Source organism: Corvus brachyrhynchos, unplaced genomic scaffold, assembly GCF_000691975.1.
Source record: "Corvus brachyrhynchos isolate BGI_N302 unplaced genomic scaffold, ASM69197v1 scaffold253, whole genome shotgun sequence".
Lineage (NCBI taxonomy): Eukaryota > Metazoa > Chordata > Aves > Passeriformes > Corvidae > Corvus > Corvus brachyrhynchos.
The window spans coordinates 1,062,083-1,078,499 of NW_008237231.1; the positions used below are offsets into that span (position 1 = coordinate 1,062,083).

The 16,417-nt window shown below is 40.8% G+C and overlaps 1 protein-coding gene across 1 annotated transcript; it reads right to left on the bottom strand.

The window, feature by feature from the left end:
- Positions 1–935: 935 nt before the first annotated feature.
- On the bottom strand, positions 936–15,889 carry SLC35F2 (solute carrier family 35 member F2). Its single transcript, XM_017729518.1, has 7 exons — positions 15,658–15,889; positions 15,002–15,129; positions 9,380–9,539; positions 7,608–7,764; positions 6,764–6,816; positions 6,009–6,163; positions 936–2,293 (listed from the first exon to the last, which is right to left on the bottom strand). The coding sequence occupies exons 1-7, from the start codon at positions 15,872–15,874 to the stop codon at positions 2,075–2,077; spliced, it is 1,089 nt and encodes a 362-aa protein (XP_017585007.1). The 5' UTR covers positions 15,875–15,889; the 3' UTR covers positions 936–2,074.
- Between the last annotated feature and the right edge of the window lie 528 nt (positions 15,890–16,417).

Below are 16,417 nucleotides of genomic sequence, written 5' to 3' on the forward strand. Positions count from 1 at the left end.
TGTACTTTCAGATAAAATCTACATTCTGTTACACTGATCATATACCACATAATTTTAGAAAATAAAATAAATATCACCCCCCCTCAAAAGAAGCATTCTATATGGGAGAGGACGCAAATGCTTTTCATAAAACATCAGCACCTGTTCACCCTTCTGTGCATGAACTACACAGTGAAAAAGCAGTGATCGTGGGGAATCTGAGCTGCCCCACACAGCTCCCCTCTCCCTGCAGCTCAGCAAAAGTCCTGTCTGGCCCAATTTGCTTGAATCAGATTCCAACCTTCTATTACAGTCAGATTTTAAAAGCCTTGGAAGAAAAAATCCAGGCTGTGCCTAGAATCCCACCCATGTTTTACACAATTTTGGTTTCAGTGGTCTATATATTGAGAAGATGAGCTACTGCCTGAGCACTCACACCACACAAGATGGTCCTGTGTTTGAAGACCAGCCAAAGCCTGAGTCAATACACATTTCCATGTACTTTCAGATAAAATCTACATTCTGTTACACTGATCATATACCACATAATTTTAGAAAATAAAATAAATATCACCCCCCCTCAAAAGAAGCATTCTATATGGGAGAGGACGCAAATGCTTTTCATAAAACATCAGCACCTGTTCACCCTTCTGTGCATGAACTACACAGTGAAAAAGCAGTGATCGTTGCTGTAGTACCTGTTGAACTTTTGTTTTCCTGTTGCTAAATAACAATCAGGTAAGATTTTTGCTGGAAAATTTTGCTTGAATAAACTACACCAGAAGCACATACCCAGTCTGTGTCATTTGATCAGCAGTATCTTCAGAAAATACCGTATTTCCTTCTAGAGCAAAGCTTAGCCAGTCAAAGAATTATTTGGTTGGCAAAATTAGTCAATACAATTTTGAGCAGTAAAGATATCCTAGCTTAAAAAATAAGCAAACCAAGACCAACTCTCCAGCTGCTGAATACTTTATTCTTTTGTTACTTCATACACCTGAGCTCTGAAGTCTTGTACAAAATATAAAATAAAATAAAATCCCAGTATGGTTTTACTGATCTTAAAACTGCAGCCTTGTATTTTTTAATCATTTATTGTAAATATAAAGTGGGGTAGGAAAATTGCCAGTGTATCTACTGAAAGCATCTAACCTTTTGGATATTATGTCACTACTGTTGCAATGAGAGTTGGCTTAGATGATTCAATTTTTTGAAGAAATGCCAATTTTATAACAACTCTTTCAGCAGAAATGTGTCCCTTTTCAGGGAGAAATTCACTGAGAAGTGAACTTCTATTCAAACCTTTTTGCTTTCTAATCCAGAAAACAAAAACACTTTCAGTTCTACTGAAGAGAGGAAGAGCCTGCCTTTGCCTCCCCCACAGCTAATGGGAATGCACCAAACAGAAGGCCACAGAGAGAAACAGAAGGAATTATAAAAACACATATTCAGACTTCCCATACTAGCAAAATTCAAAATAAAATACACATAGCAGCCCCAGCTGCGACAGGAAGTGCAGCAATATGAAGAGATGAACATTTGGGTGGAATGTAGGCAGCAAATCCTTCCGTAGAGGAATGAAGTCCATGGGCACGTAGAGGGTGTGTGAATGTACAGTGGCTTGCAGAACCAGGCCCTGTGAGAAGCTGAGTGGCTTTTGCAAGATGCTGTTTGAGAGCACCCAGCACCGAGGGCTGGAAACCATGAAGCCCTCAGACAGCATCGTGCAGACTTAAGTCCCTAATGCAATATAAAACATATTTGCTCCACTTAGTGACCTGAGAGCTTGCTTTGGCTTAGTTTTTTCCCCAAGCATTTGTTGTTAAGTTAATTAAGCACTTAAAAATAACAGTCTGTCACTTTCCAGAGACTCCACATAAATAGTAATCTGTCTTCATCTAAAGGCCAGATTTTCTGCAAGGGCAAATCAATACAGTTTCACTGATTGAGGATCTGGCCTTAAAAGTCTATCCAGTGCGTTAAACCCAGCACAGTACGACATGCGCCTTGGCAGTAGGACAATTCTCTCGATTAATATTTGAGGGAAATTTGGCAATTAAAAAAAAAAGCTCTGTTTTGAAGTGCTGCCATTTCTTTAATCAGTGCTGACCACCACAGTTTCTCCTCTTGTGAACTGCACAGCTACGGCTGGGGTTTCACTGTCGCTCTCCTCGAGCTTTAGTGCAGCGTTGTCCAAGCCGGCGCTGCTGGGCTGTGGCAGGGCCGTGGGTTCTGCCGTCCGAGTAGGAGTGGAGCAGTACAAGATGAAGCCCACCATGATGATAACAAAGGACAGGATGTAAAGACCTGAAAACTGGCAGAGGAGAGAAAGAGATGTGTTAAGTCTTGCCTGACGTAAGAACATGCCAATGCTGCCTTGTTTCAAGAATGTGAAAGCTACCCTTCCTTGTAAAAATTATTTTTATAAGGATTATCACCACAAGCTGGATTTGGGTCCGAAAACCAAAATTCAACAGCTCCATTTACTTAAAGACTTGGGCTGGTTTTCTCTGCATCTCATTTCCAAGACTGTTGGACAGGGAGTTTCCTCAGGTCTACATACAAGAATCTGAACAGAGAGAACAAATGGGTGTAAACACAGTCATACTGAATGAAAGTTGTTTACACATATGAATGCTGAAACACTTCACCCCTAAGAGAATTTTGATCCAGCACATGCAAGTATTTCAGGTTCTGGCAAGAGATGAATCTCTGTGCTATTGCAAGTCACCAGAGCAGCTGGTTCTCTGCACAGATCTCTTAATCATCTGCAGGGCTAGATAAGTGTTATTACTGGATCAAAACCAGTTAGCTCTCTACAGCCAACAAGTCCTTGAAGGGAGAGGCTGGGGCTCCTTTTACAAGATTGATATTTGAGCTCTGTGAAGAGTGGTGACAGGTAAGAGTACAAACTGCAGCAGTACATCAGGCACTCTATTGTTCACTTGCCAATAATTGCCAAGATTCATCCACCTTGACAGAAAGATAAATAACACCAGATTCAATAATACCAAGTGTTGAAGTTATCCACTGCCAGGAACGCTTTTCAGCAGGTTTATTAAAATCCTCCATATTCCCTTTGTCAAACCAAACATATTAGACACTAGGAATAAGGACATAGCATATTCTACATGCCTCTGTCAACATCCTTCAACTTCTTTAGCTTCCTTAGACATGCTTGAAAAATATGTTCTAGTTTATCAGGATGAAATGAATGGTAGGACCTAGACAGTGGACTCTCATCCAAAGAAGACTGAGGCATCTACAATTAAGGCATTGCAATTTCTAGCTGGCAGTCACTTGGCTTGGAAACTCTTGGATGGCAACACACAAAAGGAAAAGCAGACTGAAACACAGTGGCCTTGTGTTAAGTGCCCTCTCTCCTCACCTTGTTGGCTGTTTGCCTGGAGGAGCTTGGACTCAAGCGTTCACTCCACACAGGAGGAAGCATCAAGCTCTGAACTATCCCAACAGAGGCAGCAGGATCACTTGTGGTCATACCCCTGACTGACTTGTTCCCATCAAATGGGCAGAGCCTGGGGCTGTATCCAATCACCTGCACAAATTCTCCAGCCTAAGGCCCTGAGTGAGCATGTGCCTGCATGCAAGGACCTGTGGCTGGGGAGCCACAGAACTGCAGATCCCTCTCACAGTGCAGCACGCACAAGGCTGGAGGTGTCTCTGCTCCTGATGAGTGAATTCCTGCAGGAATGGATACAGTCGCCAAGGCAGGGTACCAAAGCTGTTGCAGTGTAGCTGTGACCCAGGGCCTGCCTGTATGTTTGCAGCTATTGACACAGGTGAACAGTACCCACGCTGCTCCAACAGGCCTCTTTTTTTCCCTTTTGTTTTTGGTGAGAACTCAGTGTTCCTTTCCTGGGATTTTTTTCCTCTTCTTTTTTTTTAATTTCAAATATTTCAACAACTTTGTTGCTTCAGACGCTGATTTCAGTGATATCCTCATTCACACTGCTGAGCCTAGAGAGTACTTTAAATGTTACTGGAGGACTGTATCTCCATCTAGTGTCTGTGCAGTATACTCCCTTCCACAAGGGTTTATACAACAAAAGCATTTGAAGACCTTTTTCAATATCTCTTGAGGGATTACAGGTATGTATATAATGAGATCATTAGGAGGCACAGCAAGGATTCATTAAGGAGTAAAAGAAAAAAAAAAAAAAGAGTTCAAAACAGGCATTCAAAATTCACATTTCACTTAAAACAGACATGGATGGGGCCAAAACGTTAAGTGCATTAGCAAAATACTGTGCACAAGTCAAAACTTTGTCAATTCCTAGGCCTGGTCTCTGCTGTAGCCACTGTCTGTCATCCTGTGGTATTTTGTGTAAGTTTGTTTCAGAGTAGGTTCAGACCACAGCAATTCAGAGCTCTCCATGGCTCTCTCCACTCTACAGCCCAGCAGAGCCTCCAGCAGCTTGTTATGAAATATCATGTGATAATGGGGAATACAGAGCAATTCCCTGTATTTTTGCTTGTAGATTCCTATGTCCAGAGTGCTTTTTAATCCAGCAAACATCCTGCTTGGTTTCTTTGCCCCATAGGTAAAGAAACTATATGGTTAACTTGGCAATAAGATTTTCTACTGCTAAAAGCCATGTCAAAATTGGGCTCTCTCAGTTCGTGGTTATCTCAGATCCTCTGATTATTAAAGATGTGGCATTATTATTACTCCCTTTTTTGCTACTTCATTGTTTCTAACCCCAGATGCAAGTTCCTATTTCAATAAATATCTGAAGTTCTCTCAACACAATCCCGAAGTCTTCCCTAATTCATTTTTCTTTTTGCTACCAGAATACCTTGCTGTTAGCAATTATGAGATGGCCTGCTCCCAGAAAAACCTCTTCCCAAAATAAGCTAAAAACCCGAAAAATAAAAATTTAATATATCCCTTCCAAAGCTCTTCTTCCTCTTTACTATTATGAATATAAATTTATAATCACTTCTTGAGTTAAGCTATCTGTGTGCCAAAATGCACGTTTGGAAGTAACTTAGAAAGGATTTAATTGTTACACCGTAAATATGGTTTGCTTCCTGCATTCATTTTTAATGGATGCTTTGTAGTTTGGAACCCAAAACAGGGAGGAAAGCTGAGCTAAGAGACTCTTGAAGGAAAATCTAGCTGCTGTCAGACCCTACCATTACCAGACTATGCACTGCTTTCATTTTCAGAAAATAAATCTCACCTAAAAGCTTCTGGCTGAAGAGAAAGCAACCACATGGAATAATACAAATTAAGTTCCTAAGCAAAGTTCACAAGCTTCTCACTCAGCCCTTCCAGTCACCAAGCAACTGAATCAATTACTCCAATTGCTTTAATGAGCTAGGTTCTCACAAGTGATTCTGGATGAAAAGTGGAGGGTGGAATGAAATCCTTTTAGCACTGTCATTTAGCTTGAGCAGATACTGCCAAAAATATTTTAGAGCACAATAAAAGTAACTGCCTTTTGGAGAGTGTACAGAATAACACATTTATCTGTATTTTTTCAGATCCTTTAGTCACTCCTTAGCAGCAGCACAGAGAGAGCTTGATTCTCATCCCATGTTGATAATAAACAGACTGAAGTTCTGAAAGAAAATATTATTTTCTAAAAATCACACTGGCCCTCTTTCAGACACCAAATGCCTTTCAGGACAGGGAGATTCAAACCCTCTCCTTGGACACTTGGAGTAATGAACCAGATTTAATATACAGTTCCACAAAGGGCTTTCAGTGAGAACTCTATTATTGGAGCACCTCAGGAAATTATTTACTATCTCTTAACATTAACTTACTCCTTGAAGTGTGAAATGGTTTGAAAATGGCTCTCTGGCTAACAGTGCAAGGCTCTGTCATTAACTAAGCACACTCCTCCTGACTGACACCTGCCAACAATGAGTGATAGAAGCTGCAGAAATGTACAGGTGCAAACGACTGTTCTGGGGCTTCTAAGAACATGACACCTTATTCATAATTTTGGAGTAGAAACATAAGTGAAGGAATGTGAAAGTGAAGGAATGAATGTACTCACCTTGTAGAAAAACAGGAAAAGCCCAAAGAAGAGACTGTAGAGATCTGCAGTCAGAATCCCCAGGTTGACAGAGGTTGCACTGGTGACTTTAATCACAACCGGCATGAAGCTGTACAGCCCAAACATGCACATGGCAAAGGCTGTGAACAGCAGTGCTGCAAAGCAAGGGGACAAGTTACTCCTAAGGCACAGAACAATAATTTTAAAGAGCACTGATATTCTTCAGATGCTTTAAAGCTATCATTTTTATCTCCTAAAGATAGGGGAATGTACATGTAATAAAAGATTATCTTGTATTGCAAGAATTACTGTATCTATACAAGAAAGTTCTCATTCATTCCTACTTAAGAGCTGACTGAAGAAATTTAGAGCCACATTTCTTGATAACATTTAGTTCTGTTCAGGTCAAAATGTGTCAATTTTTCCATTACTTCATTTAGGAAGGGCAACAGAAAAATGCTCTTGTGATGTTTCAACAACATGTCAGTAATTAAACAGGTTTCATTCTTACTTATTTCAATTTATTCTGAAAAATTATTTCAAGTTATATATGTAAAATGCTAAACCTGTTTTAATGTTCAATCCCGCAGACCCTCTCTCTTTGCTGAGCTGCAAAGTTTAAAGAAAATAAACTTGTGGAATATAATATCAATGCTGCTTGTTATTCAGAGAAAGAAAAGCCCATCATCCAAGGTCTAAATGATTATAATTTTCCAGTGTTCTGTAACATGCACATTATTTTGTCCCACACATACCAACTTTCCAGTTCCATTGAATTTTCATTATCTCCTTATGTTCCACAATGGCTCTAGAGTCAGAGAAAAGATATAATACAGTAAAAAAAGGAAAGAAATCATACTCGAATAGAGAAGTTAATTACCAAAACAGATAAGAAACATTTTGACTTTTAAGCCATTCATTTTTTGTTTCAAATTTTACTTTATGACACTAACTCAAACATCTAACAAGCATGAAAAAAGACGTGAAAATTAAAGTGCCTGCAAGTCAAGAGCACTGTTATTTAATTCCTATGCCTTTTTCACAGGTGTTTTAATCCTTCAGTGATTCAGTTTTATTTGATATACCATTTGAGGAAATTATTAACTATAATGATGAGAAATGAGGACTATATAATTCATTAGACAGACTTAAGTGCATCTGGTCTGGTACTCAAATGTGGTTATTTGTAAGAGTATACATGGCTTCATTTTAAACTTGAGTTTATTATGGAAGATCTCTTGCTAACAATTATCTCCTAAACTTTTCCACAGAGAAAATGCATTAAGAAATACACTCCTGTGAACAGTTCTCAGCATATTGAGTATCCTCATAAGCATCAACAAAATCAAAAAGACAGCCAAGTATCGTATGTGTTCAATTTCAGGAGTTCAGCTTTAGAATTGCTGTAATAAGAGTAGTGCAAATAAAAAGGATATAAAACAGATGCTGATCAGCAACAAAAATCAACTCAAGTGGAAAGACTCCCATATAGGCCAAATACAGATGTAACAAAGAATTTAATAACATCATTTCAGGGTATACAAACAATCATCTGTAGAATATTCTTAATTAGTTTTAAAATAAATATTAGATCCTTACAGCTGTAGACCGCTGATAATAGTCCCAAACAAGCCCACCATTCCTAGAAACTCCACTCTGCTCAGATTTTTCACAATGTATTCCTCACTCACATTAGAAATGGCATACAAAGAAGCACCAAGAAGCACTAAGACATCTCCAATCACCACGTCACTACCTGTACAGAAATATTAATCCACAATAAGGGTAATGCCGTAAACACTTTTTAACTTTCCTTAAAAAAGCAAGCAAATTTATCTTGAACATCTCTATCTTCCTAGCTCATTCCAGGGAAAGGGGGAAGGAAACACTTTTTGTGTGTGGAGAAGAGTGTCTGAGTACAGACTCTGCTGCCTGCTCACCTCACCCTGCACAGTGTGGAGTGAGCTAAACCCAGCATTAATATCTCATCCCAGCCAAGACACTGCTGTATCATCCGGTCCAATTGTACTACTGCTGACTCCAGGCACTGTAGAGAGTTGAGCAAATTCCCAGTTAGACATGCTCTCTGCATTTTGAGAATATTGTCCCCACTTCTGCAGTAAGGCCTGATTCAAGTCTTGCTAAAAATCACTCTATTGATTTTTGAGGGACCTGGACTCAGCTCCAGGTTTATGACAGGTCCTAAGTGGGCACTGCAGACAGATGGTACCATGTGTCCTGCTGCAATGTATTTATGCTGCAAATGGGACTCCCTGTGCTACAATCACTCATCATTAAATGTCTCAATGCATCAGCTAAATAGCAAGAGGATCGTTGCTGTTTAAATCCTTCAATTGGTTTAAAATTTCCTTCCCTAAGCAATCACTAAGAAAATATGTCTAAAATATGAGGGTAAGCAGCAGTAAGGATCCCCAGGTCAGCAAATAAAGCACAACTGCCTAATGTCTCAGGGAAATATTCTTTTCCCTCAGGACCAAGACACTTGTATCACATAGCAGTAAAGCTAAACTTCAGTTTGTCTTATGTCTTACCTACAGTAAGGCCCAAAATGACACCACACAGACTTATCTCTATGCTGCCTGATGAAGGCAATGATCTGAAATTTACCTTCTCTCAAACCCTCTGGCTCTGAAAATTCAAAATTCTTATTCAAAATAAGATGGCTATGACATGGGTTGATTTAGGCATCTGTCATTGAGAAGATGAGACCTGCCCTTATCTGTACCCAGCTGCCTCCTGGACCCCAGAGCCCAGCCTCCCTCACAGAGGTCCCAGGAATCCTGGCATCCTGTCCCATCTCCTCTTGCACTCCCATAGTAAGCCCCTGCTTTCCAGGCTGTGACCTTGGGGACACATGGACCACTTCTGTTGGGTCGGCCAAAGATAACGCTGAGAAGTCAGCTGCTGGGAGCAATTTTTTATTTTGTACTTGTACTCAGAGAAAACTGCAAATCAGAGAAGTCTGGCTGCCAGCAGGTTGATACTGTATAACCAAGACAAGGTTTGCAGGGAGAGGCAGGGAGAGCTTCCATTATACCATCTCACATGATAGTCAAAGTGAACAAGCTTTCAGGAATGAGACTTTCCATCACGTCTAATGAACAGCAGCAAAATTTAAACTTAATACAAGTGGGGTTTTTTTTAAGGTGGAAGAAATATCCAAACATACAAGCAAAGAAATTCCACAGCTCCCCATAAAATCAACATCTGCTCTTCTTGGACAAGAAATAAAAATAGCAACATGTTCTCTTTCAAAACAGAACTGCATCTGCTACTATTTCTGCTTTACAAATTCCTGTCCACAGCAGGGACCATCTCTCTGCTCTTCCCCCCAATAAGGGACTCCTTACCTTCACTGTCCTGCCTCCCTGCCAAAATGTCTGCACCCACCATTGTTCCCACACCCAGCAAACAGACGGCAACAGCAAGAAAATGTATCAGCCTGTATCTTGCTCGGAGAATGAACCACGACAAAGCCATCAGCACAGGAATCCCAAAACAGTCCAGGAGCTGTGTGTACAGAAAAATGGTTTGAGTTAGAAACCCACCCCAAATCTGGACTGCAACATCCTGAAAGCAAATGCACAGGATCTTACTTCCAGTCATCAGATGTTAAGGAAACCTGCAAAGCAACCCCAGTAGATTGGTTTAAGAGAGGAGTGAGAGCCACATTTCCCCTTTGCAAGTGAAGGAGGAGCTGGAACAGTGGTCCACTTTCTCCTGGTAGGAAAGCACTGATTTAGAAACTCTTCTAATGATGGATCTAATCAATTTTTGCAGCTTCACAAATGAATGCTAGACGTTGCATCTAGCATGTTGAAACAGCGTTGCTCCCCGGGGCTCCATGTACACAAACCAAAAATCTGGAACTATTGATGGGTACAAGTAATCTGATTTTACATTGATGTGACTGTGACAAGGACCTGACCCTGCAGCTTTGGGTTTGATTCCCCACCCCCCCTCAACTGGCTCATACTAAAAACCAAAACTGGTATGTGTGTTGGAAACCATGTGCAAAACTGGTAGAAATAAAATAGGAAGGCAAGAACAGCTTTTCTCAAGCCATCTTCCTAATTTCCCAGCTTCCCACAAAAACACATACAAGCCACCAACGCATTTTCATCACTCTGTCAGAGCTAACCCTCAGTAGTCAGAAGCAGGTAACCCACTCTAATTCACCCAAGCCCCAGCAGCAGACACACAAGGCAGATGGAGTTTTGGAGCACTTCATATGTATTTGCAGACATTGCCCCAAAACGACTGAACAGCTGTGGTTCAAGGATGTCTGTGCTCCACGAAAAGCAGTGACTCTGACTCATCTTTCCTTTCTTTATTTTTTTCTCTAATGTTCCTATGTATCTTTGCTTTGCTGTTAGACCCACCCATAGAATCACAAAACTGCTTGGATTGGAAGAGACCTTAAAGTTCATCTAGTTCCAACCCTCCTGCCATGGGCAGGGACACCTTCCGCTCGACCACTCCAACCTCGCCTTGGACACTTCCAAGGATCTTCTAGCTATTCTCCTTTAGCACAGGAAACATCAAGAGTTAGCTGTGTACTTAATACAGAAGAATACACTGCAGCATAAGATGGGCATATTGTTCTAGAATAATCAAATACCACCAAGACCACTGGGCTAATCATAATTGGTTTAATATTTAATTCAACGAAACAGATTTTGTTTCTGAATTTGTCAAAGGCAAGAAAAGCTGTATTTTCTGACCTGTCTCAGTAGAGTGCCACGGAACTACATACATAAGGGAACAGCCTACTGCAGAACATATAGTCAACTTCCCAAAGACTCCTCAGAAATTACTCTCAAATGTCAGTCCTTAAAACTTGGCTTCTTGAAGTCCCAACAAAGTGTTATGTCCAGATCAGCAGGACTGGGGCATAATCCCTACAATCAAGACAAAAGCCTTTAGTTCTTAATGTCCATTTCCAGACTCTGCCTCAGTGCACCACTGCAGCCGACTTCTGTGCTGTGCCATTGTCCCCAGGGGCTTTAACCAAACCTGTTAATAATTTGATATGTCTGGTTTTACTTGTTCATAACTACACATAGTAAAGTCTTACAAACATAGTGCTAAGGGAAGCTCTTAGAGATTAAAACCTAACAGTCCCTCTAATCCTTCCATCTCTTTGTCTTTGCTCCTCGGATTGCCTCCAGCTTGTCCAGTTTGTAAAGTCTGTGTAGTGTAAAAGTACTTCTTTAGGCTGTATTATGAGACTTTACAACTACCTGAGTCCCAATATGTGATATCAAGTATTTCAATACAACTCTACGCTCTGGAAAATAATCAGGCTTGAAAAAACATCAGACTATCTTGTCACTGGTCTTGTTCTCTATCTTACCCTTAGTCTAGTCTCAAGAAAAATCTGTAACATGTGACTGTTTTGACATCATGTTGTATCAAACAACAAGAAATACTACAAGCATTAGAAAGCAAAATTTTTATCCCTCTGGTAGTAGACACCTCTTCTACTAATAAGTAAGCGTTCACTTCCCATTAACTGAGATGCTAGAATGTAGCCTTCCAAACTCCAAGCAGATTTTCAACCCAAACAGAAAGAGTGGAAGTAAACCCTTCAAAAAACATCTTAATTAGGGTGTAAGGGAGTAGTAAATAATGAGCCAGAAGCTCTTTCAGTAATGCCAGATGGGGAATTCTGCATCCATACCAAGAACATACTGTAGAACTACAGCACCATGGTTAGAGAACTTGCAGCCAGGACACACAGGCACCAAATGGTGAAGAACACGCTCTGGTAATCTGTTCCAGGAGACAATTATCCTCAGTTACAGACAGATGAAACCAGATTTCTAGCTACTGGATCTTACCTTCCCTTCATCTAGTACATTACAGAGCTCCTCTGTACAGGATCAAGATCAAAGAGGTGCAAAGCAGATGTAATATCACGAGGAATTGTGTCAATGGAATCAATTAAAACAATAAAGTTTATTTATTGAGCTGCTACAACATTTACAGCAGTTACTAACTACTATTTCCAGTAGAGCCTCTTCAAACTCTCACCTTATTCAATTCTAAACTATACTTTTAACAAGGGGAGAAAAACAGATAACCTGGTGATTTGATTTACAAATGTTTTGACTCAAGCCATGCTTTGGCCACACTGTTTATAGGAGGTTTTAAAAGCAGGGTAAATTATTAAAAGATGCTTTAATACATGGTTAATAAATTATCATAGACAGTTGGAGGTCATTGGTTTGCTTATAATTGCCAGCTTCAGACAGCTTTGTAAGCAAGAAAGCTCAACTGCTCAACCTGCTCATTCCCCACAAGATTCCCTCAGGGCAGCCTCCAGCTGAGCCCCAGGGGCTCATCCTATATTTTCTCCTATTGAGGCTAGCACTCTTCCATCAGCTGACAATGTGTCAATAGTTGCCTGAAAAACATTTCCATCTGAATTATCTACAGAGAAAATGCTAAATGTGCTCAATAACATGTTAAAAACATCAAACCGAAGCTACACTGCTTGGTTTTTTGCTATAAATCACAGAATCATAGAACACCCTGAGTTGGAAGGGACCCATCAGGATCATCAAGTCCAACTCCTGGCACTGCACAGGACAACCCCAAGAGTCCCACCATGTGCTTGAGAGCATTGTCCAAACACTTCTTGAACTCTGTCAGGCTGGTGCTGTGACCACTTCCCTGGGGAGCCTGTTCCAGTGCCCAACCACCCTCTGGGTGAAGAACCTTTTTTCTAATACCCAACCTAAACCTCTCCCAACTCAGCTTCATGCCGTAATAGGTGGTGAAACCACAGCACAGTCAAGTCCCGCCACAAGACAGAAGGACACCAGCAGCAAGGAGCATCCTGGCACTGTCTCAGCCACAGCCAAACAGTTCAGTTGTGGACCAAAGACTTCTGTATTTACCAAGAAATGAGAGCTGCCATCCCACTGTTATGACCCTAAAAATCTCTAAACCCCCTTCTGTAAAATGCTGCTATTTGATAACTAAAGGGAAACCAGTTCTGCCTGTGTGTGCGTGCGTGAGAAAATACATGGAAGTTCCTTGCTGAGCTGAAAAAAACCTATCTTTGAAGCTATGTTTCATTGTGGTGAGCTGAAGCTCCAGCCAGACAGCATTTTAACAATGATTACACTGCATTTGGGAAGGTGCCATATACCCCTGTGTTGCTTTTATGGTCCCTGGGTACCCACTCGAAGCCAGTACTGCAGACAGGCCATCAGGCTGGGTGCTCTGAACCACAGGTACTGACGTAGCTGCAAAATTGCTTGCCAAAACCAGAAGCAAATGCCTTGCACTAGAGCAAATCCCAGACTTTTTGTGGTTCTTTTTTCTCCTGTATCTCATTTCTGACAATGGTGAGAAACTGGTGACTTCAGAGAAAGTGCAAGAAACCTTAGGGCAACAAGCAATTGCAACAAAATCGCAATTACTGAACTGACACAAAGCAGCATCAGTCACAAGGTTAACCACAAGGGAAAAAGCCTCAGAAAATTCTTGAGTTTTTGGCAACTGGGCAGGACAATCTATTATATCTATTCCTTCTTAATTTCTATAAAAGAAATCATGGGAATAGCTTTACTCCTTCTGAGAACTTGGATCAAAGTCCTGGCTTGTTCACCTGTAAAGTATAAGGTCAAACAGGGGTCTCATAACCTTAACTTGATCTTAAGACTGAAACATGTCACTTTTAAAACTTTGATTTCTGAGGCATTATTTGTAAGAAGATTAAAGACCTAATGAGTCATAACACATAAGTATGAAGTGGAAATGTGACAATAACAACCCAAGAGACACAACTGGTCTTTAGCAGTGCAAAGAAAAGTTACTGCAATTCTCTAAAGGGAGCCTGGACTGCAGGAGTTTATTGCTTTACAGGTAGTTCACTTAAATATTGACCCCTATTACTTTGACTCTGTAAAACACTGACACCTAAAGTCTCCTTTCCAACTAACAGCCAAGTCTTCATGTTACTTTTTCTTCTATTCAGGTAAGTGGGGCCAGGACCACAGTCACAGATCCCCACCACTGGTAACAGCAGGCGTGAACTGACACAACCTGGACACACTCCCTCCTTGCTCATGCACCATCCTCTCCCTTGTTCCCACAGCAGCTGTGAAGTCACACGGTGAGTTAACTTGGGCCTGACACAGCTCACCAACAGTACAGGCAAAGGCAGGGTTTACTCCCACTTTACTCAGTGTTCTGACTCAGTTTGTTCAAGGAAACTAGCCTCGCAAGCTCAGAAGAATGCTGTTGGAGGCAGGAGGAAAGCACTGGCTCTGTCACCCTACACAGACAAAAGCTGCTGGAAAAGAAACTGCAGCTTTAGCCCTTCAGCTTATAGAGCTTTTCCAGAACACAAGATTTATCCTACTGCAGCAATGCAGCATCAAGCACTGGTGTTGCAGAGGATGTCTACTATTCCTTTAGTAGTGTGCTGACCTTCCTTCCACCTCTTCCAAAGAGGGCCCTGAACAGGCACATCCAAAAGCCACACGGCTGATCCCTCACTGCATGGTCAGCAACACCAGCTAACATTCAGTGTGTCCTCACAGGTGGGGTTACATCTCACAATGCCTCCTGCAGCTTCTAGGGCTAGGCAAGAGATCCACCTCACTCTCATCAGCAAGAACCCGCACTGACTGACTGTCATCTGGTCATAAATCTTTATTTTGTGTCATGAGAAAAAACTGAGTGGCTGTCAGCAAACTCTTAGGAGTGCTTTTATCAAAATAATTAGGGTTCAACTCAAGAGCTGGCACAGGGTAATACCAGCCAATTTTCTCTGCTTCCTGGAAAGGTTATTCATGATACAGGATGCTCTTCCCTGTACTGCAGAGAGAAAATAGGTACTGGAAAGTTCTTTTCAGGCTTAAATAGCTTCCATGTCTGTCCTACAAATCTCATTTTAGAAATCAGTCCAAAACCATAATAAAAGCAACAGTACAAAAAGGGAGATCAGTCCTTACCTGCACACTCGTGAGGGTTGTATACTGGTAGGCTTTTACAATCATGTAATTGGCTTCAACATCAGCCAGGCCCAGAAAAATATACTTCCACCACCTCTGTTTCAAAATCTGCCAAAGACTGCCACTGCCTGTTTAGAAAAAAGCAGCAATCAATATGTGTTTCTTTCCAGCCAAATGTTGCACAGGAATTTTGCTTTGTAGAAGCATAAATAACACCGAGATGTTTGACTTTGCCTGCCCCTGCTTAAGATACAGTAACAGGAAACCCAGCCTGGGAGGAGACAATGCAAATGGTGAAAAACCACAGAAATTCTTCCACGTGAAGAAAAACACAGGAAGACTAGAATTATTTAAAGAGTAAATTAATAAGAATAGGAGGAATACTAAATAGCTTCTGGTGACAAAGCTTGTTACAACAAAGCCTATTTTGCCTAATATAACATAGGACTTCAAAGAGCACAAAACTCTAAACAGATATAAAGTTATGTCAAATTAAATGCACATTTAACCTGTGAAAATAATTTCCATGTGTTACTATGAAGCAGGAACTTTAAAAACTAGGATGAGTATTGAGTTCTTTAGTTTCAATTTCTGAAAGGAAAGTTATAAAGAACGAAAAAGATGAACCAGAATCTCCCATCCCATATTTCACATACCAGTCCTAAATGCCAGCATTGTTGTATAAACTAGAAGCAGCAAAGAATAGTTGATGAAACTTTGCAACATTGGAGTATTCACTTGGTATTTTTCTGCCAGGTACTGGCTTGTAACAGCAGTCCCACAGATAAACAAGGAAAGCATCTGGCCCAGAAATATAGTTTTCCAAATATGCCTGTGAATAAAAGACAAAACAGTAAGCTTAGAATTAAACATACAAGTTTCTAAAAAAATATTTTCTAATTGTACTGGGAAGATGCCATTTTTTTAAACTGACACTTTATTCTTTTTCTACTCCCTACCACTGTTGTTCTGATCTACAGGTAAGCAGGGTTTTGTGTACACAGAAGATCTAGTCTGACCTCAGGACAGCCACGTGACAAGTGAGGCCAGTTCAAACCACCAAGGATGCAGACTGCGATTACTTGCAAGGATCTTCACCAGGTCACCTGGACAGGCTCTACCCAATAGCAGGTCCTATTCTTATTAAGCAGGTTTTGAGTTAAATCCTTTGTCCTCCACTGAATTCCATCCTGACTTCAGTCAACAAAGATCTACAACATGAAGATAAAGCATAACTACCTTCAGGCTCGTCTGAGACCTGAGTTTTAGTGAGCTGAGACCTTAAGCTGAGCAGTGCTAAGGAAACACAAAACTATTAATGATAAAACCAAAGAACAGCTCAGTTTGGAAGGATCTGAAAGACCATCTGGTCCAACCTTTCATGGGAAAGGGAGCCTTGATGAGACTACTTAGCAC